This window comes from Myodes glareolus, chromosome 11 (assembly GCF_982192425.1).
Source record: "Myodes glareolus chromosome 11, mMyoGla1.1, whole genome shotgun sequence".
Classification (NCBI taxonomy): domain Eukaryota; kingdom Metazoa; phylum Chordata; class Mammalia; order Rodentia; family Cricetidae; genus Myodes; species Myodes glareolus.
In genome coordinates, this window is record NC_142036.1 from 39,599,048 (window position 1) to 39,626,341 (window position 27,294).

At 50.3% G+C, this 27,294-nt stretch overlaps 1 protein-coding gene across 2 annotated transcripts in view; it reads right to left on the reverse strand.

The window, feature by feature from the left end:
• The window catches only part of Esrrb (estrogen related receptor beta), a 159,190-nt gene extending 138,268 nt beyond the window's left edge, over window positions 1-20,922 (reverse strand). Inside the window, exon 1 of one of the 2 annotated variants that reach the window (XM_085697350.2) lies at window positions 20,512-20,922. In XM_085697350.2, coding sequence (XP_085553476.2) covers window positions 20,512-20,777 — 266 coding nt within the window. In that variant the 5' untranslated portion in view covers window positions 20,778-20,922. The remainder of the gene's footprint in view (window positions 1-20,511) is intronic. The other variant, XM_048449266.3, reaches the window with a different exon arrangement.
• Between the last annotated feature and the right edge of the window lie 6,372 nt (window positions 20,923-27,294).

A 27,294-nucleotide genomic window follows, 5' to 3' on the forward strand; every position in this document is an offset into this window, starting at 1 on the left:
GAAGCACTCTGGACCTCTCTGCTGGGAAGAAAGCTGTGCTTCAAGACAGATTCTCCAAGGTAGCCCCCTGTGCATGGCAGGCTGCTGCTCACCCCACACCCAGTGCTGTGCAGCCAGAAAAGGGCTCAAGCAGCCAGGTGTGCTGCTGTACTTATATGCACCTGACATCCATCCTCGGAACGAGGAGGCAGGGGATTCAGAAGTCTCAGGTCATTCATGGCTGCATAGCAAATTTGAGACCAACTTGGGGTTACAGGAGACCCTGTCTCACAAAACAAACAAGCAAACAAATACCACCACGAACAACGACAGAGACCAAGGAGGGGAACACTCTGTAAAATGCTTGCCATACAAGTATGAGGACCTGAGTTCAGATCCCCAGGACCTACATAGAAAACAAAAGCCACACTCCATGGTCTATGTGTAACCCCAATGCTGGGGAGGCAGAGACGGGAATTCTAGCCTTTCCTGCTCTAGCCAATCAGTGAGCTCCAGGGTTAGCAAGAGATCCTGTCTCAAGGCAAATGGACAGCAACTGAGGAAGACGCCCTCCATGCAGGTCTCTGGCTTCTACATATATATCCACCCACCCTCCCACGCTGAGAGGGGGGGGAGAGAGAGAGAGAGAGAGAGAGAGAGAGAGAGAGAGAGAGAGAGAGAGAGTTAGAGTTTAGTCTCCCTGTTCCACTGCTCAGGTGGGCAGAATACAGGCAAAGGAGGAGCCGCTCTGGTACTCCCTCCCCTCTCTACTCCCCCTCCCATATCTCCTGGTTTTTGTGGTGCTGAGGCTGAGCCTGGCACCCTGTGCATGCCAAACAACTGCTCCACCATGGAGCTGCGCTCGCCTCTTTAAACACAGGGGCTAACGTAGTAGAAGCTCACTACAAATCAGTCTGTGCTGTGCGTGTCACAGGTGTGATCACAGGGAGGCAGCTACCCACTGAGCCCATGCGGCAGAGGAGGAAACCGAGGCACAAAGCGGTGATCATAAAAGAATCGGGTTTTGAGCTCAGGTCTTCTGACCCCTGAGCCACCGTCCGGAGCACGAACTGGTCCCCATCCAGCAAGTTCAGGGGGGTGTTCAGAAGACCAAGGAAGACCAGCAGCCATGATGGTACCACAGCAACCACCTCCTGCTTTGGCTGTCCGGTAGGCACCGGTGTTGAAGTCTGTGCTAGCAAGGCCTGCCTGCCTGACCCCCGAACTGAGGACTGACCTGGGACCAAGGTAGCCATAGGCAGGCTAGCAGAGGCTGCTGTTGCTAGTTTGGTGGGGTAGAGATACAGGCAGAGCCTCAGCCTGACTCTCAGGCCCCAAGGCAGTCTCAACCTGCAGTTCCTAGCTTCCCCAGTGACCCACAGCTCACCCTTCTTATGTCCTTGTGGCCAGGTCACTCCAGAGCTTGGCACACACTGTTTCTTCCACAGCACCCTGCCTTCCTTTCTGCGCACCTAAGCCTTAGCTCCCAAAGCCCTCACAGGGCCACCGGATCACCTGGGCCACAGCTGTCTTCCCTGTTCCTGGGCTTGGTCTCTTGTAATTCATCAGCTGGGAAGGGGGGGTTCCCAGACTCTCATATAGGAGGCCTTGCTCTCTGTGAGACAAACACTGCGTGCAAGTACACTAAGACAGACTGAGGGACAGCTGGAGCCACAATTACCATGTCCCCTTTAGCAACACGCCAAACCACCGTGGAAATTCCTGATTCGGGTAGGAGGGCTCTTAGGTCAGCTAACAGTGCAGGCAGTGACCAGTCATCCTCTGTTACTGGTGTGACAAGCATAGTCTAGGAGATGTAGTTTGTGAGACTTAGGGCTTGGAAAATCAACATCCAGAGACCTTGGTCTCAACCCTGAGATTTCTTCCAAAGCCACCTGCAGCCTGGGAAGCCAGGTCCATTGCTCTCTGAGCCTCCCTCAGAGGGAGATCCCAAGGGTCTGGAGGCTGAACTTCCTGTCACTGAGAAGTGGCTGCTGCAGAGGGCAGCATTGGTACTTGCCCCTACAGTAGGGAGTAGATGCTGAACCAGAGGACACACTTTGAAGAAAGATCAGAGGTCGGGAGGTCAAGGAGGATAGGAGTGGGCATCAGCCCCTTGTTCTTCCATCTCCCACCCTTTGCCCCAGACCTCCATCCACCCCACCCTCAGCCCCTCTCCTCCCTTCCCCCTTCCCCTGCTTCCCTCCCCCACTTGCACCTCCCCAAGGACAAGCAAAGTTATTACAATAATGAATTAGCCAGCCCGCTTACTGCCGCCACTGGCGAAGACAATTATCCCCCCCTCACATCCCTAGCCGCTGCTCGGCTCCCTCATAAAGACGGGCTTTTGGGGCCGCTTTGTGCTTTGATTGGAAATGAAGAGATTGCTAATTAGGGAACACCTGCTGGGACCCGGGCTGGTAGGAACAGAGGCAGGACCAGGATGGACTGAGCGGCCATTGCAGGCAGGTCCAATGTGTATGAGTGTGTATGTGCAAGCGGCGCGCCTGGTCATGTGTGCCCACAGGGTGCTGGGGGAAGGTGAGAGGGAGAGAGTCTGCAAGGAGCAGACACCTCCGTGATTTAACCCAAGTCCCGGCCACCGCCCCTGGAAGCCATAAACAAAACCCAGACAGTTTATGGTGCTTTTCACCTTTTAAAGGATGCTAATTTGTTTATGGGTGGCTGTAATTCTGCCTGTGTTTGCATAGGTCAGCTCTGGCTGGGAGGTGCAGTCCACAGTTTCCAACTGGGCTCAGCAACAGCAGTGGTGAGATGTGCGGAGCCTGCCAGCTCTCTGTGCAAAGACAGGTGGGAAACAGGCGCACAGAGGTACCCTGCTCGCCCGGTGCTGATGTTGGGGATGTGAGCTCAAAGGGCAGCTAGACCTGACATTGGCTTTATCCAGTTCTCTGTAACTTGCTTTCCTTTGTAAAGTCTATTTATCATCACCCTGTGTGTTTGGGGGCGCACATGTGCTGTGGCACATGTGTGGAGGTCAGAGGACAACTTTGTGGATTTGGTTCTCTCCTTCCACCTTTACATTGGCTCTAGGGGCTGAACTCAGGTCGTTAGCTTGTGTGGACTCCTGGAACAACTTTACCTAGTTGCTTCCTTTCTCTTCCCTCTATCTCCCTGTACCACAGTGGACTAAGACACATGATGGCACACGCACACGTGCCTCCATGGAGTAATGACTAAAATACATACACAGTACCCAGTACCCTAAAATAATACTCAGCACCCAACACTCTAAAATACATACCCAGCACTCTGTAGCTTACCCTAGGAAGACATAAAGCTCCTCAGATTCCTTTCTTGACATAACGCCACTAGACTGAGGCTGCTCTGACCCTGGTCTCAATTTTCCCACCTGTAAAATGGGAATTTTCTTTACTTATTTGGGGGCTCTCCTCTGCAGCTCAAGGGTTCTGATTCTGCAGTGTTGCTCAGGGTTTGGGTTTCTTGTGTCAGAAAGCAGCCATCAGCATAGGATTTGAGTGTGGCCTTGGCTTAGATTCCAGGGCTGCCACTCAGGAGCCACTGCAGCCTTAGACTGGCCACTGAATTCTACTGGGCCTTGCCTTTCTCATCTGTCACATGGGAGAGCAGACTCCAGAATCTTGAGTTGCTGAGCACGGGCAGTGTAAGGAAGAGAGGGATCAGAGCTTGATCCGCAGTGTGTGCTCAGGGGAGGGGCTGCCTGCTGCCCCCGGCTCATCACCACCCGCCATCACCCACCATGGCATCCTGACAGCTAGACACTGTTGCACAGAGGTCGCTAGAAAATCCAGTCAGTATCCTTTCAGTACAGTCCAGGAGGCCTGCTTCCCCAGTTCCTGTCCATCCCGCCTTGACTTGTATGAGCACAGACACGTCTTGAGAAGCTTCCAGATGGGAAATGGAAAAGCTGGTGCAGGCCTAGGAAGCAGAGGCTAGGCTCACCTCTCCTCCACACGGGGCTCCAGTGCTCTTATCTTCCATGACCTTGAGCCGAGATGCTATGGGAAGAGCAGAGTTCTGGGCCAGCCGGAGCTAGAGCTTCCCCATCCCTCAGCGCCCAGCCCATCATCCTTAGACCTCCCATGGACTGGCTTAGATGACTCCAGGAGCAGGTGAGAAAGCCGGTGCAAGGTGGGATGGCGTGAGCTCCCCAGTGACAATAAACTAATAAGCATCAACCCCAATCTGCCCAAGTCTAGAGTCTGGGTTTTCCCCGTCCATTGTACAGGCAGTGGCCACCTGGTTCCCATGAACCACAGGCTCCATCAGCATGTCCTCATGGTGTCTTAGATTTCCTTGCTAATTTTGGCAGTGGGAGCACAGGGGAGGTATCAGAGACACCTATGTCTATGTGGGTAGACAAGAGGCTGCTGAGTAGGCCTCTGGCTGACAGACAGAGCGAGCACATGTTTCTCTCTCTCTCTCTCTCTCTCTCTCTCTCTCATACACACACACACACACACACACACACACACACACACACACACGACCTGTGTCTCTAGGGTGTGAATTTGAACAGTTGAGAACAGGTGCATGGGTACATGTGGCACACTGGGTACATGCACTAAATGCCCTTTGCTCTTGGGTTTTCCATCCTCTGCAGAGAGGGGTGAGGTGGGATATCTTAATGCGATAGAGAGGTTTGGACTGGGATATGGCAGGGAGTAGGACTCCAGCCCGAGGATGGGGAGAGAGACTGAGGAGCTCAGGCAGGAAGAAGTTCCAAGCCCCCGGGGACTGAGATGAGTTGGACCACTTCGAGTCACTGAACCAGCCTGCCCTCATGAACTCACCACCGCCCTCCTCCACACTACCCCAAGAACTGGGTGTCCGTGAGTACAGTTCAGTTATGGAAGCATTGCTACAGAGGGAATCAGATTTGAGCTTGAAACTTGCCTATTTCCTGGGCCTATCATCCTCTGTGCTGGGAAACCTCTGTGTCCTTGTGGTATACGGGAGATGCCACTCATTTCGAGGAACTACATGGGGGCGAGGGTCAATAAGACACAAGGAACCCCATCTAACACAGTTCTTTGCCATCTGAGGTCCCCTGCCTGTGTGCTGGCCCTCCATACACACTCTCCACCTCGTCCCTTGAGGCAGCCAGACAGGCTGCAGGACAGCTGAAGCAAGCCTGACCTCTCCCCTCATTTTCTTCTCCAATTCATTTTCTATCTCAAAGGCCAGGCTTGCGGCCATCGACGTTCCGGAAACACGAGGAGGTGAGTGACTCCATCTTACACGGGGACCGGGAGAGCTCTATCCCCGGCCAACCTGGAGAGTGACAGACATTCAGATTCTCAAGGGGCCCACGTGGATGCGAAAGGAGAGAGGCCATGCTAGGGCACGTCCCGTCCTCCCTCCCAGGTAGATGCTGCTGGAGCGCCTCTCAGCTGCTGTGCCCCACAGTGCTTCCTCTCCATATGAAATCAGGAGTGGCCACTTGCTCCAGATGAGCCTCGTGGTTCTGTCCTCCACTAGGGCAACTGTAATCTGATCGCTGGCTGATTAGGTGGGTGGAACCAGCCCATCTCCACTCCTCAAGATGGGACATTCCATAGAGAGGTCCTCCAGGACAGGTTGAACCACAGCTAAATCCTTGCTTTGGCTTGGGGGCTGACACCCCCCCCCTTCCTACCTTACCCCTCCCAAGTTCCTCCAGAAACCAGTCTCTCATTACATCTCTCTGACAGAACACACCCATCAGTCCCTGCTTGGGGAAACTTGACCTAAGACCCTCATCTTCCCAAGATCCTTGGAACCTTCTCTGAATAGCAGAGACAGTAGAACCCACCAAGGAGTACTTGTTCAGACCCATCTGACAGAGATGCTGATTCGCCTCAGCAGATGGAGAGAAGTCAAGTAGGCAAAGGCTGCCTCAGTCTGAGGGGAGTCCTCAGAGCTCACAGTGGGTCCATAATGTCGGAGAATTCTTCTGCTACCGCCTGGTGTGCTCCAGGCTGGAGAACTGGAACCTAGGGCCAGGAGTGCAGTGGCGAAGCCATCGAAGCCTGTAGCTTACTTTGATAACCTGTTGCTCTACAGGTTGGCGTTGGCAGGCATCATAGGTGACACACAGTAGTGCCACCATGTCCCGTACCCCCGCTGGAACATTTTTTAGCAAGTTCCCTACAAAAAGTGAGACAAGGGTTGGGATCTTGAAAGAACACCAGAGAACCAGGCGAAGTACCCCCATGGAAAGAGAAAAAGCTGGGGACATAAAGTCTCCACTGACCGTCCAGGTCTCCTCATTGGTCCTTCTGAGGTTCCCAGTGTGACACTTCAGCTTAGGGAGAAGGGGCTGGTGCCCAACACAGATTTGCCCCTGCGTCCATGCGGGTTTGGTCAAATGCCCCCCCCCCCCGCCCTGACACTCTTCCAGGAGGAAGGGTTTGGGTTGTGAGTACCTCTGGGGAGAAAAGGAAGGCAGAACAATAGGAACCCGGTGGATTCTCATCTGTGGAAGGTCAGACACAGAGGACAAACACTTTGTCCCAAATGGTGAGCACATGTTGGACTTCATCCAAGGAGGGAAGATAGTCTGACTTGCCTTGGGAATGTGATTAGCATCTTGAGAGCCAAGGTAGGCAGCTCAAGAGGAGATCAAGGTCACACGGGAGGGTGAGTAAGGGGTCCAGCTGCAGGTGCTGTGGCCTTGGCAAGAGACGCCCCTACCCCTCCCTCCATAAGAAAGCCTGGTAGCCGGCTAAAGCAGAGACTGCCCACATAGAGGGGAAAGAAACAGTACCCAGAGAAGGAAGGGAGCTCGCCCCCATGGAAGAAGGCCTCAGAGGGAGGCGTGCTGATATTCCTACTAGGAAAGATGATGACACACCAGGTTCAAGTTTTGGGAACGGTCAAATGTGGAAAAAGCATGGCGGGGAAAACGGGAGACGTGAAGGGGAGAGTGTTGCCTGTGGATGGCTGCGGGAGGGTGTAAGGTCTCACGTGGGGATGAGAAGGAGTGGGAAGGCGTGGACGCCACAGGGCAGGCAATGCTGGGCGTGTGCGCTATGACACTGTTACGATGCTCTCGCTCACTCAATCCTCCAGTGCAACTCACAGATTGGGTCTGCATTTTCCCAGCATGCCTACCTGCTGCTCAATGGAGACACTGCAAACTGCTTTCAGGGGTGGAGAGATGGCACAGTCAGCAAAGTGCTTGCAAACACAAGGTCTGGAGTTTGACTCCCCAAAACCCATGTAAAAAAAGCTGGGTATGGTGGCTTGAACTCACAATCCTGGCACCAGGGAGGCAGAGACAGGCGGGGTTTGCCGGCCAGTCAGTCTAGCCTACTCGGAGATCTCTCGACCAGTAAGAGACTGTCTAAAAAATAGACAGATATGCACACATGTGCACACATACATGTAAACACAAGACGAATGATCTATGGAAAAGTGGGGTTCTGAGAGAGGCGAACAAGAGCTAAGAGGGGGTAAGGGGACTGTCTTGAAGGTAACACCTGTGACGTAATACTTAGAACGGGGCAGAGAATAAGTAACAGCGAGATTTCAGGTTGACGCCATGTGGCACTGTGAAGGGGAACATGGGATACGTTTCAAATAAAATATATGAAAATCTGAAGCTGTCGGGCCAAATTCTGTGTCTTTGTCAATGCTATAAAATGGTAGGCAAAGGTAAAAGGATCAAAAGTCCAAGCTTGTCTGGGCTACAAAATAAGTTCCAGACTAGCCTGGGTAACTTAGCAAGAACCTATCTCAAAATAAAACTGAAAATGGGCCGGCAGAGAGAGGGACTTGCTGCCAAGCCTACTGCTTAAGTTTGGTCCCTGAGACTCAAGGATACGACTGATCCTGCAAGTTGCCCTCTGACCTCCACCTGCGCACCTTGGCACGCACATACCCACATATATACAAAATCAGTGAATAAAGGTCATATGTTTTTTTAGAAATAGAAATTAAAAAGGCTGGCAATGTGACTCCGTGAGAGAGAGCTCGCCTGACGTGTGTGAGGTCCCAACGATCGGTGTCACCACGAGGCTTTCGTCTTCGCTGTCCTCTTGGCTGGATTTGGACTCATCAGGAGATACAGTGACAGCCCAGCCTGCGAGAGTGTCTCTAGAGAGGCTGAACTGAGGGTGGGAGTCGCTCCCTGGATGTGGGCGGCATCATCCCATGGGTTGGGACCCCAGACAGATGACATAAATGGGGAATAAAAGGGAGCAAAGTGGGCCGAGCGCCAGTGATGATCTTTCTCTGGAACGTGCGACCAGCTGCCTCATGCTCCTGCTGACTTTCCTTCTCCATCATGATGGGCTGTTTACTTTCAAACAGTAAACTAAAATAAACCCACCCTTCCTTCCCTGAGTTGCTTCTTGTCAATCTATGGTTAAATAACAAGAAAATGATCTGATATGAACACACACACACACACACACACCACACACTTTCTATTGACTGTTTGTTGTACTGAGTTTTATAGGAACCAGTGTGAGGTGACGTTAGATGGCATAGCAGCCTTATTGACCTTAAACAAGATCCTTAACCTCAGTGCCTCGGTTTCTCCATCTGTAAGATGGGAGTAATCAAGATACCTCTCTCTTCCAGTCCCTACAAAGGTAAGGAAGACAAACCAAGGAAAATTTCCATTACATACCAACTCCTTAAAAATGCCTATACCTTGGGAGGTAGAGGTAGGCAGATCTCTGTGAGTTCAAGGCCAGTCTGGTCTACAGAGTGAGTTTCAGAAGAGCCAGGGCTATTACACAGAGAAACCCTGTCTTGAAAAAACATAACAAGATGCCTTTCCCTGTCTCACACTCAGAAGAATCGCTGAAGAAAGGATGCATGGGGACATCAAGAAAGTAGGGGAGCACTAACAACAAACAGTAGCGAAGTGTCTCCAGGAAATGTCATGGTTAGGTCTCAAGAAATAGCATAGCTATAGTGAGAAGCATTTGGGGGCGGGGCGAAGGAGAGTTTGGGGGTAGGAAGAAGGCACATAATATGAAGCGAAAGGAAGAGAGACATCTTCAAACTTTAAATTTATGATGTGGTTCACCCCCCAGCGTGAAAACAGCAGGTTCAAGAAGAGATGAGGTTTCGGGGGCTGGAGAGCAAAGCACGTCCCCAGGCCCTGTACGGAAATGACAGAGACCCAGGACCACCTGAACTGCGGAAGTCGGACTGCAAGACCCACTCTTCTGGGAAATATAGGAGAGCGAGAGGGAGGGCCAGAGATCAAGGGTCCCACGTATGAAGGAATCTCTTGATGAGAATTCTAAAATGGCATAGACGGGGGAAAGGGGCACGGAGACCAGTAAAAGTAGACTGTAGGACCCAAGGGAGAACATTTTAGAAATAAGTTAGACGTGGAAAAAGGAATTACCACTCAGCGATTAATGATAAAAATCAAGGCCATTTAGTAAAAACGGAGAGATAATCTTTACAAGGGGGCACATAGGGACAGAGAAAATGGATGAGGCGCACTCTCTACTCTGAGGACTCTTTATTTAGCGTGTCTCCAAGTGTAATACTTTTAATAGAGCAAGGTAGAGAAGGGACAGAAAGGGACAGGAGCACGGTGTGTGGGCTAGACATGCCAGGAAGGAGCCAGCCTTCCTAAACAGGGTGTCGGCAGACTGATTTACAAACCTGTTTGGGGATTTTTAATTATGGTCTATTGTTATTGTTGCCACGTGTGTGATTGTTTGCACACCATCAGGGGTAAGCACACGTGCCGCAGCGTGCACATGGAAGTTAGAGGAGAACCTGTAGATTGACCTGGCTCCCTCTTTCCACCTCTCACACGGGTCCTGGGGTTTGAATTCAGTTTGCCAGGCTTTCACGGCAAGGGCCTTTAGCCACTGAGCCATCTCCCCAACCCAAGAGCGGCCTTTTTCACACCACTCAACTTACATATTATTACTGAAAGATGGTGCTGTATAAACCATGAAAGCAAGAACCTCCATCCCTGACTTGAAGGTCTAGGGGGGCGAAACCCAAGACATTAAACCCAAGTAGCCAGGCCTGTAGCTCTTTTGGTTCAGTCCAGTGAAATCAGGGCGGGGAGCTGGGATCGTTCATTCCACACTTTTTTCCCTTCTCCCAGACAAGGTCTCACTCCATCCAGGCTGAACTCGGGCTCACACAATCCTTCCTTGGTTTCCCGAGGGCTAGAATCACACACCTGTGCTGTCACAAGGGCTTCATCAGTACATGCCAAGTACGCTGGGTGCCTGTGGCATCCTGACACTGCTGGGAGCAGGTCCTTTCTCCCTGCCTCAGAACTCGTGACCCTAGAGTGTAGCTGTGATACAAGAGGTTCCCTGCTCGGAGAGACAGAAGCATTCAGAGCAGGATGCAGAGAAGTCCTTGGGGGTCGTCCATCCATCCACTCTGCAGACATCCTTTCTTTAGACAAAGACCCAGAGGCAGAGAGAGACAAGCGTTTGTGCAAGCCGCCAGGCGGTAGCTTGCAGAAGCTAACGTAAGTGATTGCTCAATGTGCTGATCTAAAACTCAGTTTTATTTCCGTACACAGTTTGGTTGCCTCCACAACAGTGCCTGGCTGCAGCAGTAGAGTGTCATATTTCAAGGTAATATTTCTGATATTTTTAGCGAACAGATTCCTTGGGTTTAATTATAATGCATTCACTTGTTCTCTCTCTCTCTCTCTCTCTTTCTCTCTCTCTCTGTGTGTGTGTGTGTATGTGTGTGTGTGTGTGTGTGTGTGTCTTCTCGCCCCACATTCTCCACCTTAAATTGTTGGAAAACTCTCCCAAATATAAGTCAGGAAAGCAAGCAAAAGAGGTGGCTCAGGAAGTCAAACTAACGGTGCCACCGAGAAGTGGGTAAAGAACACCCCCAGATGCTCGCCCTGCTCTCCTGTGGGTGGTGTTTTCCATCCTGTGCTCATCTTCTGTCTCATCCCTATATAATGAACATCCTCTTCTGCACATTTTATAACTTCGTATAAGTGGCATCTGCCTGTCTCTAAGATTTTTTTGTTTTTAACTACAATTCTCTGGTCAGTATGACTGACTGCCCAACTGTGCCCCTTGGTCACAGCTGGCCTTACTCTGAAAGGCCCATGCCCAACAACAGTTACAAGCCTGCCAAGAAAGATGCCATCCGTGTATATCTGGGACCCAAGAGCAGTGTCTGAGTTCACAGGAGTTAGTTTCCATCTCGGATCCCTTCCTCTGAGCTAAAAGCGGCGCTTCCTCCCTGCTTCCCAAGGAGCCGTAGCAGATGGGTGGCTGAAGGTGGCATTAGCGAGAGTCATTACATGAGGGTGTTCTCAATTGAGTACCCCGGAGTAAATAGTAATTACACGTTCCTTCCAGATTACTCTCAGCCTGAGATGTGGAAGGAGAGTCGTGGATGACTGACCACAATACCCTGAACGTGCACACGTGCACACAGACACACAGGCTGGTCACAAGTCTGGCTTTGGAATTTTCCCTTAGGAGCGTATTGGCGCTTCTGTAGCTACTTGGAATCCACGAATCCCACACACCCACACCTCCAGGCGCTAGACATCGCCCTTCCCTGTTCCCATTTCTCTGTCCTTGTTGAGTACTCCCAGAAGACGTCCCATCAGCCATGTGGGGAACAAGCAATCCCCCCTTAGTTACTCTCTACAGCGAAGAATTGGCCCTCCACAGAAATGCACTGTGGGGACTTGCACTCACAGACAGACGAGGCAACTTACGCAACTCGTTTTCTGCCTTCACGTCTACACACCAGCGCCATATATGCTGGCTGTGGGCGCATAGATTTGCACACAAAGGTGAGAAACTTTGCCAGATCAGCCCAAGCCCCAGAGAGCGATATGCTCACTGTGTTAGCCAGACTTTCCTTTGGTCTCTGTGGCAGAAATCCCTGACAGATGGCACGAAGGAGGAACGGTTTGTTTTGGCTCACGGGTGTAGAGGCTTCCGTCCACCGGTGGCTGGCTCTGCTATGTCTGAGTCGTGGAGGGGCAGAGCCTTGTAACGGAAGGGCGTGAAGTGCAAGGTTGCTCCCTGTAAGGCAGCCAGAGAGCAGGGAGAAGTCCCAGAAAGTGGCCCGGGCTAAAGTAACCTCTAAAGACACCCCTCTTGTGACCCAACTTCCCAACAACCTATTCAGATTTTTGATTCTATCAGAATCAAATTCAGATTTAATGAATAGATTCAGCCATTGATTAGATCAAAGCCTTCATGATCTGGTGTCTTCGGGAATGCCCACACAGATGGACCTTTAGTAATCTAGGCAGTTCTTAGACCAATCAAGTTCAGCCCCCGTTCATAGCTCCATATTTAAGAGTCATCCAAAACCAAGTGGTCAGAATTGAAATCATACAGATAATGTTATACAGACTGAGCAGGTTGTATTTATATACTTAGGAATATATATATGTATATATACATATACATATTTATACATATATACATACATTTATAAATATATACATGCATATTTATACATATATAAATATGTATGTATATAACAACAATTGAAGAAAAGGATCCATGAATTTGAAAGAGAGCAAAGTGGGTACACGGGAAGGGTTGGAGAGAGGAAAGGGAAGGGAGAAATGATGTAAGTATAGAATAATTTCAAAAATCAAGTGAAGTTATTATTAAAAAAAGGAGGTAACTGTGCACGTGTAGACAGTTTTGGTGTACACTGCCATGCTCAGTCCTTCGGTGCACCCTGCCACGTGCACAGACCCTCAGCTCACACTGCTACATATAGACCCTCGGCTCACACCGCCACGTGCAGACCCTCAGCTCACACCACCATGCACAGTGCTGGATCGGCTATATCTTATTACCATCTCAGCAGTAGCTCTTTTCCTGCTCTTTGTAAAGTGACCAGGAAGATTTTGGAAGGAATGTAGGGATTCTGAAAGCCTCTTTCCCCCTGGCCTTTCTGGCAAGGGGCTGTGGAAAATGCTTAGAGCAGCCAACCTGTCCTCCCCTTGCCCACTACAATGACTTGGAGAACTGATTACTGAATGAGCGCTGCCCAGGGGACTTTCATGTATCCCCGGTGGTCCTCAGCTCTCCATTACGGAAGTGCTCTCACCATCCCCACTTGGAGCTGCTGAGACAGACTGGCAGCTACTTTCTCCATCATCACAGCAGGTGGGAAATGAGTGAGGCCCGACTTTGTTTTCTGCTGCTGGGGCAAACTCGGATCTCAAACAGCCTGGGGGAGGAAAGGGTTAACTGGGTTTACACTTCCAGGTCACAGCTGGATTACACTTCCAGGTCACAAGGCATCACTGAGTCAGGGCAGGAAGTCTCAGCAGAAACCACAGAGGAGCCCTACTCCCTGGCTTTGTCCTCAGATGCTTTCTGACACAGTCAAGGCCCACCTGCCTAGGGATGGTGACACCCATCAAGCATCAATCATCAAGACACGGTCACAGAACAATCTGTTCTAGGTAACTGTTCAGTTGAGGGTCCCTCTACCTCAGGTGACTTTAGCTTGTGTCAAGTTGGCAATAAAACCCAACTTTGGCAGCCTTGTCTGGCTCTGAGGCCTGCTTTTACCCAAATAGTGTCTCAGAGGCCACGGTATAGCGAGATAGGTTAATCCAAAACTATTCAGAGCATCCACTCTTGGGGGCTATTTCTTCTCTGATTTTATTTTAGTTTCTCAACATCTTTAGAAGATTCAGAGCAGAGACCAGCCTCCATTGGCAGGCAGAAAAAACACACTACGGAGAAACTAAGTCTTGCAGAAGTCCCCAATGGCTGTGTTCCTTCATTCAATTGCTGCCCAAGGACAGCTAGAAGAAGGGACGCTGGCACCAGGACTTCCCCAGGTGTGAGGAAGCATGGGTGCCACTGCAGGAGGGGGAAATGAAGTCTATGAAGTCACAGAAGGGCAGCCTCTGCTAACTGAAAACAAACATCAAAACTTGGGATCTATGTGTTTGGAGTGATAGTACTGACTAATTTTCTTAGCGGCTCTCCAGTGTGCTTAATGAGAGTGGGGTATGGGAAGGTAAAGAGGAAGGCAAGCTGAGAAAAGTAATAGTAAATCCGCAAGGCCCAGCCAATGCCACACCTGGGTCCCTGGCTTCAGATGACGGGGACGTGGGCTAGCTGACCTACTGTGACTGGTTATGCTACAGGCACAGGTTCATCAGAACCATCACTTCTCAATGTGAGCTACTTAAAGCTAGAGAGCCTATGAGACCTCCCGCCAACCCTCCTGTCACAACCAAGGGAGTCACATTCTGCAACGTGTGAGTGCCTGTGTTCCCACACACCAACCGCTTTGACATCTGTCCCTGCCCCACCAAGGCCTGCAGATGGAAGAGGACTCCCTCAACCCAGTGCCTCTCTCCAGCTGACATCAATGCTCAACAATGCTGTGAATGCACACGTGTGCACACGAGTGTGTGTGTGTGTGTTTATGATTATCGAGAATGTCATTTACCTTGTTCCTTGAGACAGTTTCTCATTAGCCTAGGACTCACTGATTAGGTTAGGCTAGCTGGCCAACAAGCTCCAGGGATCCCCTGTCTCCATCTCTGGAGTTCTGGAACCATGAATGACGTCACCACGCTAACTCCCCCACCCCCAAACACATACACTCCACATCATTTCAGTCCATCAGTGTCCTTTGAATATCAGAGTAACTATAATTTCCCAAGGGGTCACAAAGAGAAGGCAAAAACCAACAACAATGAAATGCCCTCCATGTCTTCTGCCTGCTTCCCCAAACCGTGCACACACAGAGCACACAGTTGTTACCTGACCTCACCTTTACAAGGGGCAGTAGCGCCCTGCCCGAGACTGGCACAGAAGCAACCCACCCATGATAGTTCTTTCTGCCATCTGAGCCTGCCCCTTCATCGTTAGAAACCCTAAAATGCTCACACATCCACATACAGAGCCTAACCAGCAAGAATTTTACTCTTGAATATTGCTAGAAAGATCACTAAGCCAAGCTAATCAATTGTCTCAGCCAGCTACCAGTCCCCGAGAGACGCCCAGACTTTTCATTGCCATCATTTAACCCTCAGCGGTCCAGGGTTCTGTACTCTGTCTCCCCCAACAGTTGCAGCGATGCCTTTCGGGGGTGGGGTGGATTCGGTACCTGGAAGAATGCTCATGGCCCACCACCACCTTTCAAAGGCCTTGTCTGCGCTAATGGAAGCAGACACTCTGCAAGGCTTCAGAGAGAAGGGCTTCCTCTTATGTGCACCCCTGGGACCAAAACGGGCCTGACAGAGTCTGAACGGCCAGAGGAGGCAGGTACTGCTGAGAAAGGGGAGAGAACAGGGCCTGACAAAGAAGAGGAATAGATGACGGGGGTGGGGGCAGGAGGGGGATAGGTGGGAGAGAGGCACCCGTTCAGCAATTAAATCTGACATCAAGTCAGGCAAAGCTCCTTTCCTGAAAAGGATGTAATTCCTGGGAAATAGTCTGTTCTCTCTCTCTCTCTCTCTCTCTCTCTCTCTCTCTCTCTCTCTCTCTCTCTCCTGGCAGAAAGAGAACAGGCTGGAGCCAGGACCATGGTCAGTGGATCATAAGCTGCTATAGTTGATCACATAGATAAGCAGTTCTCAGCCTGTGGGTTGCGACCTCACAGGGATCACATATCAGATATTTATGTTACAGTATAAATAGCAAGATTACAGTTATGAAGTGGCAAGGAAGTAATTTTGTGGTTGGGGGTCACCACAAAGTGAAAAACTGTATTAAAGGGTCACAGCGTTAGGAAGGGTGGGAACCACTGGTCTAGATGGATAATCAAAGTTTCAATTCACTCCTCCTGTGATTAAGGGATTGGACATGCCTCTTGAGAGTGGAGATTCTGTAATTCGTTTGAATGCATTCATTGAACGCTTACTGTATGCCGGACACTGTGCCAGGTACTAGGGTCTTCGATAGGGAGGTTGAAAGGGAAGTATGACAATTCAAATGTTTCCTGGCAGTCCCTCTGTTGCTAGAACAGTGAGCAGAGAGGAGAGAGAAAGACTACAGGTCACACTGCAAGGCTGGGTGGCATTGTGGTCCCTGTTCAAGATTCCCCACTTCAACCAGCTAACAAAGGACTTCTTGGTGGGGAAGAAGAGCAGAACCCACCGCTCTGTGGCACAGCGGGTCCCCATACGGAGACACATACAGGGCTCCGAGGACAGGAGCATCACCCAAGAGGATAACCCTGGCAAAAGCTACCGTGGTCCCCACTTGGCTCTAGAATCTATGGCAGGCCTAACAACAGAAAAGGGGGCCAGTCATCTGCAGCTCTATGGTCACAGGAGTGCTGGCTTTACCCAGAGTTATTCAGCCTGTTCTGTAAGTAACACCAGAAACTGGCCTCGGCGAAGGAGGAAGAGAGCAGGATGCAGGGATGCAGGACGGTCTCCAGACCCAAGCACCAAACTTCTCACCAGAATATGAGCCAGGACCCAGAGTGTGGACAAAATCAATTTCCAGAGTGTCAGACACGTCCCTGTCTTAACGATGCTGCCTCAGGCCCATGCTCTCCTCTCCTCTCACCTGGTTGGTGACAGGAAAAGACGCTATCACAGGATGCCCATATCAGGAACTTGAGAAGGAACCCTCAGAGCCAGGGCCCAGGGTTTGTTCAGCAGTCACATGGCTCTGCCTTCTCCTCCCTTTGCGGAACTCCAGAGAACAGCAGAGAGAGAGGCTCAGGAGTTTTGCCTGGGCTTGGCCACCTGACCTCAACTTGACCTTGACATGACCCAACCTTGGCCAAGTTGCCCCTGGCTTTCTCAGGCTGGAGATCAGGGAGATCCCTACCTGCCTTCACCTAGCCCTGCCCTGAGACAGAGAGACTGGAGGGCCTGGGGGAAGGGAGCAGAATGGCAGAATTCAAGCAAAGGGACCCAATTGGAGGTCCTGTTCTAGGGACAGGGGCAGATGCTGGTCCTCTGCTGCTTAGGCAACACGAGGGACTCTCCAGATGCTGGCAAACTGAGCCATTCTCCTGTCTCTTATTCTCACTTCCAGACTAGAGAAAGAGACTGATTTGAGGAGCCAGAATCTCTCAACTCCTCCAAGCCTCGGAAGGATGGAGCAGCCCAGTCTGCTGTGGGGTTCGGTGGGTCAGAAGCCCTTAGCTGGCTCCGGCCCCAATCTCCATTTCCACTTTGTGAACTCAGTTCCCCCTCTCCACAGCTCCACCCCACCTTCCACTTTGAGGCGCCCAGAAGTTCTACAGTTGCCTGGAAACGCTGATGACTTAACTGGTCTAATTTTTTTTTCCCCAGCAGCCCTGAGGGGTTTTAACTCTTTCCTCCCGCAGAAACCCAGCTTTTGGAGTTGAAAGTTTAAACTCTCACTGGGAGACTCATAAATATTCGGAATCACTCTCTCCCTCTCTGTTTGATTAGGAAATGAGCCTTTAACTCAATGTAATCCCCAAGCCATTAACAAAAAAGCCCTCAACAGCTCCACTATTAGAATTTCACTCTTAACCCTCGGAGGATTGAATTAGATTAACATAACTACCCACAATCTGAGTTTATTTTCTGTGCCAGATAGAAATGTGTTTTCAGGAAAGGCAAGGGGTGGGGGGAAGGAGGATGTCAAAAAAAAAAAAAAAAAGAGATAGATAATGAAACATAAAAATCGAGATAAGAAAGAGATGGCCAGAGATTCTATAGAACTGCAGCAATGGAAAGAAAGAGCTGAGAGCTGTCCCAGGGTCTTTGGTTTAAAGTCCCTGCCAGCTGCCGTTTTTATTCATGGGGTTTGGAGAGAACTCAACTACCTAAATTGTTTGAATCAGGGGAGTACTTCCTGGCATTTGCCATCCCGTGTTCCTGGAGATTAACGGTCCTGCACCTGAGCCTGCAGCATTCCAAAGCACCTGCTTGTTGGCCCCATTGTCCCCAATTTGGGAAGAGGTCAGGATGGATTCCTGCGTGCTCTAGGGAGGGAAGGCACATGAAACCACAGTGCGCGCACATGGGCAACAGCTTGTTGACATACACAGAGATGAGCCACGATGCCAAGGATTGTGTTAGGTCCTGCCCACATGAAGTCACAGACAGCTCCGTGACCAATTGCATTTAAGAAATCAGTTAGGGGGAAACAATGAGTCTGGTGGGAGCTCAGACCACATACAATTAATGGTTATTGAAGCAGAAAGTAAGTAATCAGGGGTTGTACGCAAATGCCCTGGAGTTTCCCCCAATGGCATCTCCACAGGGAAGCCCACAGGCAGCAAAGCCAAGGCCTCCATCATGTTACCCAGCAAGCCCCCAGCCCGCCTGAACATATCTGCAGGTCAAGGGAGAGGGCAGCTTGTTTTAAGTGTTTCCACAAACGCTCTCTCCACTCTGGATTGTGACTGCTAACAAGAACACAGACTCTCCCCGTTACCTTTAGTTAGGAGTCCCCGCCAGACAGTGCTCGGTGTGCCATGGGGGATGGGGTTGGTGGGGAGGAAAGGACTGGCCCCTGTGTTGAAAGGTTAAAAAACTGACTTCCTTTTAGAAGCCCCCGAGCTCAGAACGTCCGGGAAGCTCAGGTTTGCGAACAGTGGGCTGCTCGGATCTCTGTGCACAATGTCTCAATCACTGGATTCACACGAGCCTTAATTAACAACAGCCCACAAAATCCCACCCAGCACATTGCAGGGAAGGCTTAGCAGGAAGGATTGTCAAACGGAGACCTCGGAATAGCAAACAACGAGAGCCTGTCATGGACAACATACCCAGCTTTCCCTTCCTTGGATTCTTGGACATGCTTTGATACGAGATCTTAAACAATAACATTCACCCTCTGTACTCTTTTTTCCCTTCTTCCTTTTTTTTTTCTTCTCACTTTCTGGTACAGAGTCTCATTAAGCAGCCTCGGCTTTCCTAGAAAACATTCTGTACACCAGGCTGGCCTCAAACCTACAGAGATCCACCTGCCTCTGCCTCCCAAGTGCTGGGATTAAAAGCGCGTGCCATCACACCAGGCCACCTCCTTTTATTCTGCGTTTTTCCACTGGTGAACATGTGAAACTCGCCTTCTCCTTTCCTTTGACTTCCCGATCCCATTCCTTCCCACAATAATAGCAAATTAAAGGTATTAATAACCCACCATAAAACGCAGGTAGAAATAAGTACCAAAGAGAAAGGCGAGTTAAAGTGAAAATGAGCTCGAATTGCCCCGGAAGCATATGTGTGCCCCCGCACATTATTTAACTTTCATCAGCTGTTTTGCTGACAAACCTATTCTGCATGTCATCAAAACCAATTCAGGCCGACTTGCTTTGTTTAGTGCTTTTAAATGGAAGTGAGGATGGTTTCTTTGTTCCAATACCGTTTCCTTAAACAAATCTAGAAGTAGTCCTTAGCAATATAGCATCTGGTAACAGAAGCATAAGTAAATAGAAACTCATTGGGGAAAGGATGGAGTCTATTTAAAGACTTGTACATAGTGTACATTAAATACCAACACATAGCTTTTTGTTAGTGGTGGGTTTTTTTTTCTTCTTCTTCTTCTTTAACTTTAAGGCCTTCTCTTCCAGAAATGCTATAAAGCCAATCTCTTCAAATGCAGGAATCCTGGTTAATATGACCCATTATCTAGAAACTAAAGTTGCAAGGTTCCACGTGAAACTCATAGTAGGCAGATAAGACTCAGGACAGCAATGGGGTGGGGTGGGGGGTAAGGGTGTGTGTATGTGTGTGTGTGTGTGTGTGTGTGTGTGTGTGTGTGTGTGCTCCAGAGCCACCTGAAGTGCAGGGTTGACTCACCTTGTGTGGACTGAGCCCAGCTTTGACAAAACAAGTAACTTTTTCTCCCCAATGAAGGATGCAAAGTCCCCCACATCTGGGTTACTCCTTTTCGATACTTCTTCCTAACCCAAGTTTCCTAACTCCCACCAGAGTTGAGGAAATGCACCCAGCACTGGAGTCAGTCCGAGCTGGCAAGGAAAGGGTCGACTGCTTTTATCTCCACTTTGTCTAGTAGAATCACTCCATGGAGGGGGCGGGGAGGGGGTGTCCCCTTTCCTTGGAGGTGCTTGAAATAAGATAGTTATTGGAGCTGTCATGACTCTAGCTGAATCTGAAAGCTCCCAGGGTGCCCCCCGAGACTGTCAGCACCCCTCCATCATCACCCTGAAAACCCCTGAGAAGCCAGCCTTTGTCACCTCTCTCCCTCACCAAATGCTGGAGCTACCAACAAATGAGAGTTTTCACGCTGGGAGACATAACCACCCCACTGAGCTGTGTGTGAACTTGGCTTTGCCCTTTTGATTTACTTTACTTTCTCTCCGTGAAAACAAATAAAAACCAAAGGGAACCCACGGATTCCAAACGAGTTCGGGTAACCATCGCACCCGGCCGCATGGAGACCCCCTGACCTTCCCATGACGGTCGGAGAGAGGCAACATTTACCTCTTGGCCACGCAGGGATGGATGGATGCTTCAGCGCGTGGAAATCAGGATCAAAGAACAGGCGTGGGGAGATATTTTTATCCATTAAAAAGAGAGAGCAAATGCACGGGAGAGAGGAGGAGGGTGTGTAGGGAGGACGGGAGGCACAGGGCAGTCTGGGGAGCAATGGGAGAAGTTAGCTTACTTACATGGTGGGGCTGCCGAGGAAAGAGGACCGGTTACCCTCAGGTGTTCCAGTGGCTGATGACTCCTTGCTTGGCTCCTCTGACACCAGCTGACAGTCCCCTGTCTGTGTCTCTTTGTGACTAAGGACACAGTACTCCCAACCTATAAATAGATTCCGACTCCGTGATTGATATAACAGGCAGCTGACAGAAAAAAAATCCCACAACCATAACCAGGTCTCAAGCAAAACAGCAAAAACCTCTGGACTTGCAACTCCAGGGAGCCCCATGCAAGCTTCCTAGTCACCTATGGGGCGCGGGAAAGGGGGACAGGACGTGTATGGGCGAAGGGGGAGGACCAGGGCTGTTGAGTACTCTGGAAGTGTGGAAGACAATGGCTTCTTGAGTGGAGCGGCTCACTGGCTCACTCGGGTCACACTGAGCTGGTGAGTACGGGTCTGTGCAAAGGGAGGGAGGAGCCTGAAGGAGGTCCCGACCCTGTGAAGGAGAGCTCCCCGGCCCCTCCCCCCATCCCGAGCCCTGGTCGTCAGGGCCCTGAGTAGTCAACAGTCTGACTTGGGAGCATTCGTCAGCTCAAGTGCTTTCCACGAAAGTTTCCATTCCCCCTGCCAGATCAGGAGGCAGGGAGGGTGTGCGGTTCCCCTAGCTCGAGGGCCAGAGGGACAGTCGGGGGCCAGGCAGAAGGCCTCTGGAGGGTAGAGAGGGAAAGGGACCCGGGAAGAAGCTGGAGCCAGCTGTGTCCAAGAGGCAGAACTCTTGCAAAGGCAGGTGGCATTCTCCGTGAAAGAAAGGCCCACTGTGGGGGCCACCGGGTACCTGTTTCTTCCAGAAAGATTTCCTAGGAGGCCAAGCTCTGCAAAGGTTTCTTCCAGAAAATGAGCCTCGCTCTTTTGGTACTAAAGGGTCTTTATAGAAGGAGCATCCCCTGCTCCAGTTTCTGAATGATTGACACTGCCTCCCTGGGACAGGTCAGTCCATATTCAGAAGCTAAACAAGGGGATGAAGTTTCCAGAAAATGGTAGCATCATGGGGAAAGGACAGTAATATGGCCTAATCATGCAGGGCTATGGGCTTCAGCTTTTGGAGTTACTTGCGTATGCTCAGTTGGCACAGGGCCATCCTTATAAGGTTTCCCTTCAAGGGGGTCATGGAGTCAGCCCTTGTTGGTATGGAAGGGACATAACAAAACCCTTAAAACTTCCTGATCATGATTTTTTTTAAAGGAAAAAGTTAATCCATCTCTCTCTCTCTCTCTGTGTGTTAGATCCAGTTCTTCCCTCCCTAGGCTAGGAGGAACCACAGGATATGTGGTACCCAACCTGCTAAAGTTAAAGGCCTGTTTGACCTGTAGGACCTCAAATACCTTTGCTGCAGCCTGCCAGTGGAGCCAAAGCTTCATGAAGGTAAAGACAGTGCTTGTCTTATTCACCTTGTGACCCAGGGTTACCATGGTAATTGATACATGGCAAGACTTCCTGATTGTGGACTTACTGGCTGACTAAAGAAATGGATGAACGAGTGTATGAGTGAATGAATGGTACCCAAGACACTGGGATTCATTCTTCCGGGATGCCAGAAGTTTGTGTTTCATGAGAATGCCCCTGGGAAAGTAGAGAATTGGGACAGGGACTTCGGGAGAATCAGTCTGATGTGTCCATCATTTGTGCATGGTTCTGCCCAAGAAACCAGTGCTTCTGGATGCCAGGCCAGAGTGGCTGGCAGCCACCAGTTTGCATCCTTCTAGCTAGCCTAGCTACATACAGAGTAGCTTGCATGTGTTGCTGCTGGGAAGGCAGAGAGCTCTGCAGGGGTAGGCCTTGGGAGGGGTCCCTGCTGATGGCCGGATTCAGAAGCACTTGGCACACAATCCTCACCAGGCGCCTTCCTGGGGAAAACCCCTCTTCTGATGCAGACCAAGGCCTTCCCTTCAACATCGCCTTTCTCTATACAATCTCAAGCAGCTGTCTGGCTTCTCACTGACCCCTCACTGCTTCCTGGCAGAAAGCAGTGTGGTGTGTGGTGTGTATGTGTGTGTGTGTGTGTGTGTGTGTGTGTGTGTGTGTGTATGTGTGCATATATGTGTACCTATGTGTGTGTTTGCATGTGTGTGTGGGGGGGTGTGTTTCTCTCGTGGCCACAGCCCTCCCAGGCTCCCCCAAACCCCAGTGTAGTGCCTGCTTTGACCTAAATGCACAAGAAAGGAACTGAACATGTGCCTGCAGATAGCATTTGCTTAGCGAGCCCCATGAAATCCTGGTTTTGACTGTTATCCCCCCAGGCTGATGTCTGAACTGGTCCAGCCTCAACCTCAACTCTTCTAAGTGAGCCCAGCCTTGGATTCATCCATCTGAGCTGCCCCATGTGTATATGGGGGACGGGGGACCCCCAGTGATAACATACATCATCCTTTTGAATGCTGGCCGTCATCGTGGGAGACCACTAGACTCTGCTCTCAAGAGACTCACTGTTCCATCATGAAGCCTGTACCCCTGCCACCTGCAGGGCACCTACTCCCAAACACTAATCCATCAACTGATTGGTTGTACCAAATTCTTTCCTCTTCCATCTATTACCAGGAAACTCAAGTCAAGTTCCCTTACTTCTCTGAACCTTTGCTTTCCTTATTTGCAACCGGAAACCCCAAACGCCTAACTCACAAAACTATCATGAGAATAAAATGACTCAGTCCAAGAAGATGCATCGGACAGCATCTGGAGCACGGAGTGTCCTGTATAAATACCCAGGGTATCCGCATCACCCGCGAGCATCCCTGTATTCTTTCTGGATCAGGCCCCTGCCCATCCTCACTGCCTCCCTCCTCCTTTCTTCAGTTCTTTCTGAAAGCTATGAGTAGCATTTGTGGGACAGGCTGATGGCAAGTGCTCTGGCCCACATAACCCCGACCAGAGGTCAGAGGTCAGGAAGAGAAGACTGAGGACCTCTAGAATTTTAGTGTATCCACCCACAGGCAGGGAAAAAAAAAAGCAAAAAGGCCCCAAAGACCCTGGATCATTCTCTGTGACTTCTCCTGCCACCCCAACAGCCAGGCTCAGCACCCCTCCACCCCTCCCCAGCACCCCATCCTTGTATCCAGAAGTACTCCACTCTGAGGGTCCGAGGATCCCTGCAGAGTTGAGGATCCTCCGCCTCCTTGAATTTCCCATCCAGAAGTCAGAGCATTGTTTAAAACAGGTGATGCTGGTGCCAGAGAGATGGTTTAGCAGATACGTGTACCTGTCTCCAAGCCTGACGAACTGAATTCGATCCCCAGACCCACATGGTTGAAGAAGAGAATCGACTCCCACACAGTTGTCCTCTGACCTCTACACACATGCTGTAGCATCCCCCAAGAAATAAGTATATATTAATATACTTATAATAAGTATATATATTAAATAATTCAGGCAATTCAGATGGCTGGCAATATGGTTCAGTTGCTATAGGACTGGCTTTGCAGACACGAGGACCTGATTCTAGATCCCCAGAACCCACGTGAAAAGCCAGATGTGGTGACACAGTTATAATCCCAGTGACAGACAAGGGGCAAGTAGACCCTGGGGAACAGCTCAGTCATTGTGTCTCATGCGGCCATGTCCCTGATCGGTGAGAGATCCTGCCTCCCACAAAAGGTAAGGATGCCTGAGAACACACGCAAGGCTTCCTCTACCTTCACATGACCTCTGTGCACAGGCACCCTCTGACCTCCACACACATGAAGACAAAACACAGAGAGCAACCACAATCCAGTCGCCTGACGTGCCCCGGGAGAGTGAAGGCTTCTTCTCCTTCAGAAGAGGCTCCTGAGGTCCTCTTGAGAAGTTTGCTTTTAGTGCGCAATGCACTTTCTCATAAGAAGAGCACCATCTTGAAGCGTACACTCGAGCGTGGTAAGTTCATCCACACGTTGCACGATAAGCACCACTACATATCTATTTCTAGAACATTCACAGCACCCCCAAAGAAGCCTCCATATTAGACAGCTGCCTCCATCCCCATCCCACCCGCCACATTAGTCTGCAAGGGTCATCCCAGTGAAACACCGCCATTTGGTTGGCTAAGCAAAAGGAATCTATTTCTCTTTAAGAAATATATTTTGAGAACTCAGCCTCTGGTAAGATGGTCTTCTCTCTGTTTCTGTGGATTCCCCAGTATGAGAGTTTCCTAGGCAAAGAATTGTGCAGCGTGTGGGCATCCTCCTAAATTCCCAGACCTGGGCCATGTGGCCATGGCCCTGTTGTAGCCATGTGTTTTGTGTGATTTCTCTGGCTGGCTGGCTCCTGTCACCCCAGTTCTTAACCATGTCTGGGGTGAGCCTCCCAGACTTAATATTCAATAACTGAGCTCCTGGTCTATCATGGCTGTGTCTCGGGACACTCCTTGTTGCTTGTCCCTCACATGCCTGTAGGGAGAATTACTGCTCTGAATTGGTTTGCAAAGGCTGGATAATAAAGTGTCCTGAACTATGTGGCTTAGAACAGTAGAAATTTACTGACGTGTTCTAGAATTCCAAGATCAACGCAGGGTTGCCTCCTTCTGAGGCTGTGAGGTACCTGTTCTGTTACCTCCCTGAATTTTAGAGGCTTGTTGGCCAGCTTCGGTGCCCTTGACTTGTAACGGCAGCTGTGTTTGCCTCTCTGTCACTGTGTCTAAATTGTTCCTTTCTGTAAAGACACTGGTCATAGGACTTCATCTTAATGTGATTTCTCAAAGACTCCATTTCCTAAAAAGGTCATAGCCCAAAGCACCAGAAGTTAGGACTTCATTGTCATTTAGGGGACAGGTTGGACACACAATGTCACTTGACAGTATAGACAGTGAAGCAGAGCTCTGGGAGACAGAGCTGAGAGTGTGTCACTGTAGAGAGAGGAAGGCAGAGAGAAATGCACCCCCTCCCGTGGTGGCTCCTTCTGCCTTAGGAATGCGGGGGCCCTATACTGGCTCTGTGCCACCCAACTCCAGCGTCATTAGTCCTGGCACATCAAGGTGACTTTACATTGTTTACAAGAGCCATTGAAGATACAGCCTGTTCCCTGCCCCCGCCGCCTTATCAATTCATTTACCTTTCATAGGTCCTGGTAGCAGGCTGCCAACCCAGAGGAAGGAGTGGGCCCGGAGCCACAGCCCAGGGAGGGCTCAGGAGCACGCTATCTGCAGAGACAATCTATCTGCTTGGGGACAGACTTAAATACAACACAGTGATGCAGCTATGCCATTAATCATCTCCTGCTGGGACATAGGAGACCAGGAGCGGCCACAGTGGGCACACAGGCTTTAAACACAAGGACAAGGTTCCCTGGGGGTGGGAGGATGCTGCTGGCCTCTTCCTGTCCAGGCATCATGCCAGACAGCCTGGGGTAGTGTGGCATTATGGGCAGGGGTCAAAAGGCTCCGTGCTGATCACAGCAGGCTTGGGAGAAGAATTGGGAAGGGCAGTGGAAACCTTTCTGAAGGGTATCCAGAGAAAGGGCATTCCAAACGATATAGATGCCCACTCTAGGACCTGTGCTATCACGTGACCAGGGGTCCCATTTTTCAGGGGACTCACCGGGTCTAGCAGTTTGGCATGTCTGTCATCCACTGGAATTCCATGGTCTTCTTAGCGGAAGGAGCATTCTCCAGATCATAAAGTCAAGGGACATAATGCAACTTGTGGCAAAATCAATGCATAGGAAGCTTCAGACAAGAGTTCCTCTCCCAGTTTCTTCCATCACATCAACACCGAAGACTCCCCTGCTGTCTAGTAGTCAATCAACAACCTACAGGCACGCTATCCCCATTGGCTGCAACCCCAGCTCCACTCTCCTTCATCCTTTACCAGACTTCTAGTTCTTCTCCACATCACGCTCAAGTGGGGGTATCATCCCTGTCTAATCTCTGCCCTTAGGATCCTAACCACAACCCTACCAACAACAACCACAGGGCTTCTCAACCCAAGCTGCCCACCCTATGCCAAGTTGCTGAGCGTGTGCTGGCTTCAAGGGTCCACTGGCGCAGGTTACGTGGACGCAACAGGTGTGGAATTGATGGCCATCGAGCCTTGAGACCTTTTGTGTCTCAGCCTCCTTTCTGGGAGTCCCCTGATCTATACTGTCTTATTTAACCTTACCTTGATGAGCTGATAAAGAGATTTTTTTCTAGGGCTCCTAAGCCAGGAGGCCACCACGTCAGAGTGACTACCTAAATGGCTTGCCCAAAACTATAGAGTCAAGAATGTCTGCTCCGAAGTTGCCGATTAACCATCTCTACTTTAGCCTCTACCCAAAAGGAGATTCAGCTATGTGGTGCTATTTAATTAAAGGAGAAGGGCTTCTACATGCACACAGATAGAAGGGGGAAAAGACAAGAATACAGACTTGGTGGGCTGGGTGAGTCTTGCGTGTTATCTCCGGGCCCTCAGGTCGTTTCTAGAGTTTTGTGTCTGCTGTTTTGGTGAGTTGCGCAAGACCTTAGAGTCCAGTGACTTCTCAGAGATTTCTCAGTGTTGAGTGGAATCCAGAGAGGACAGTTAAGGCCCCCGGCCTAGTCTCCAGAACAGGGTCTAGCACACAGATGGAGGAGGGGAGGCAAGAGAGAAAGGGTAGAGAGTCTGGGGGAAGCCTGGGCTCGAGCCTTGGATCCTGTTTTCTTGTAAACTGAGGGGAGAGATGCGGGGGTCCCCAGCCTGCTCTGTAAAATGGGAAGGCTGGAGTCACCTCTGCAGTTCTAGGATATCCTGTTATTGTAAAACATGTCCTGGTGAGCACTCATTTATTTGAGTCAAAACCAGCAGAAACTGGCTGTGGCTAG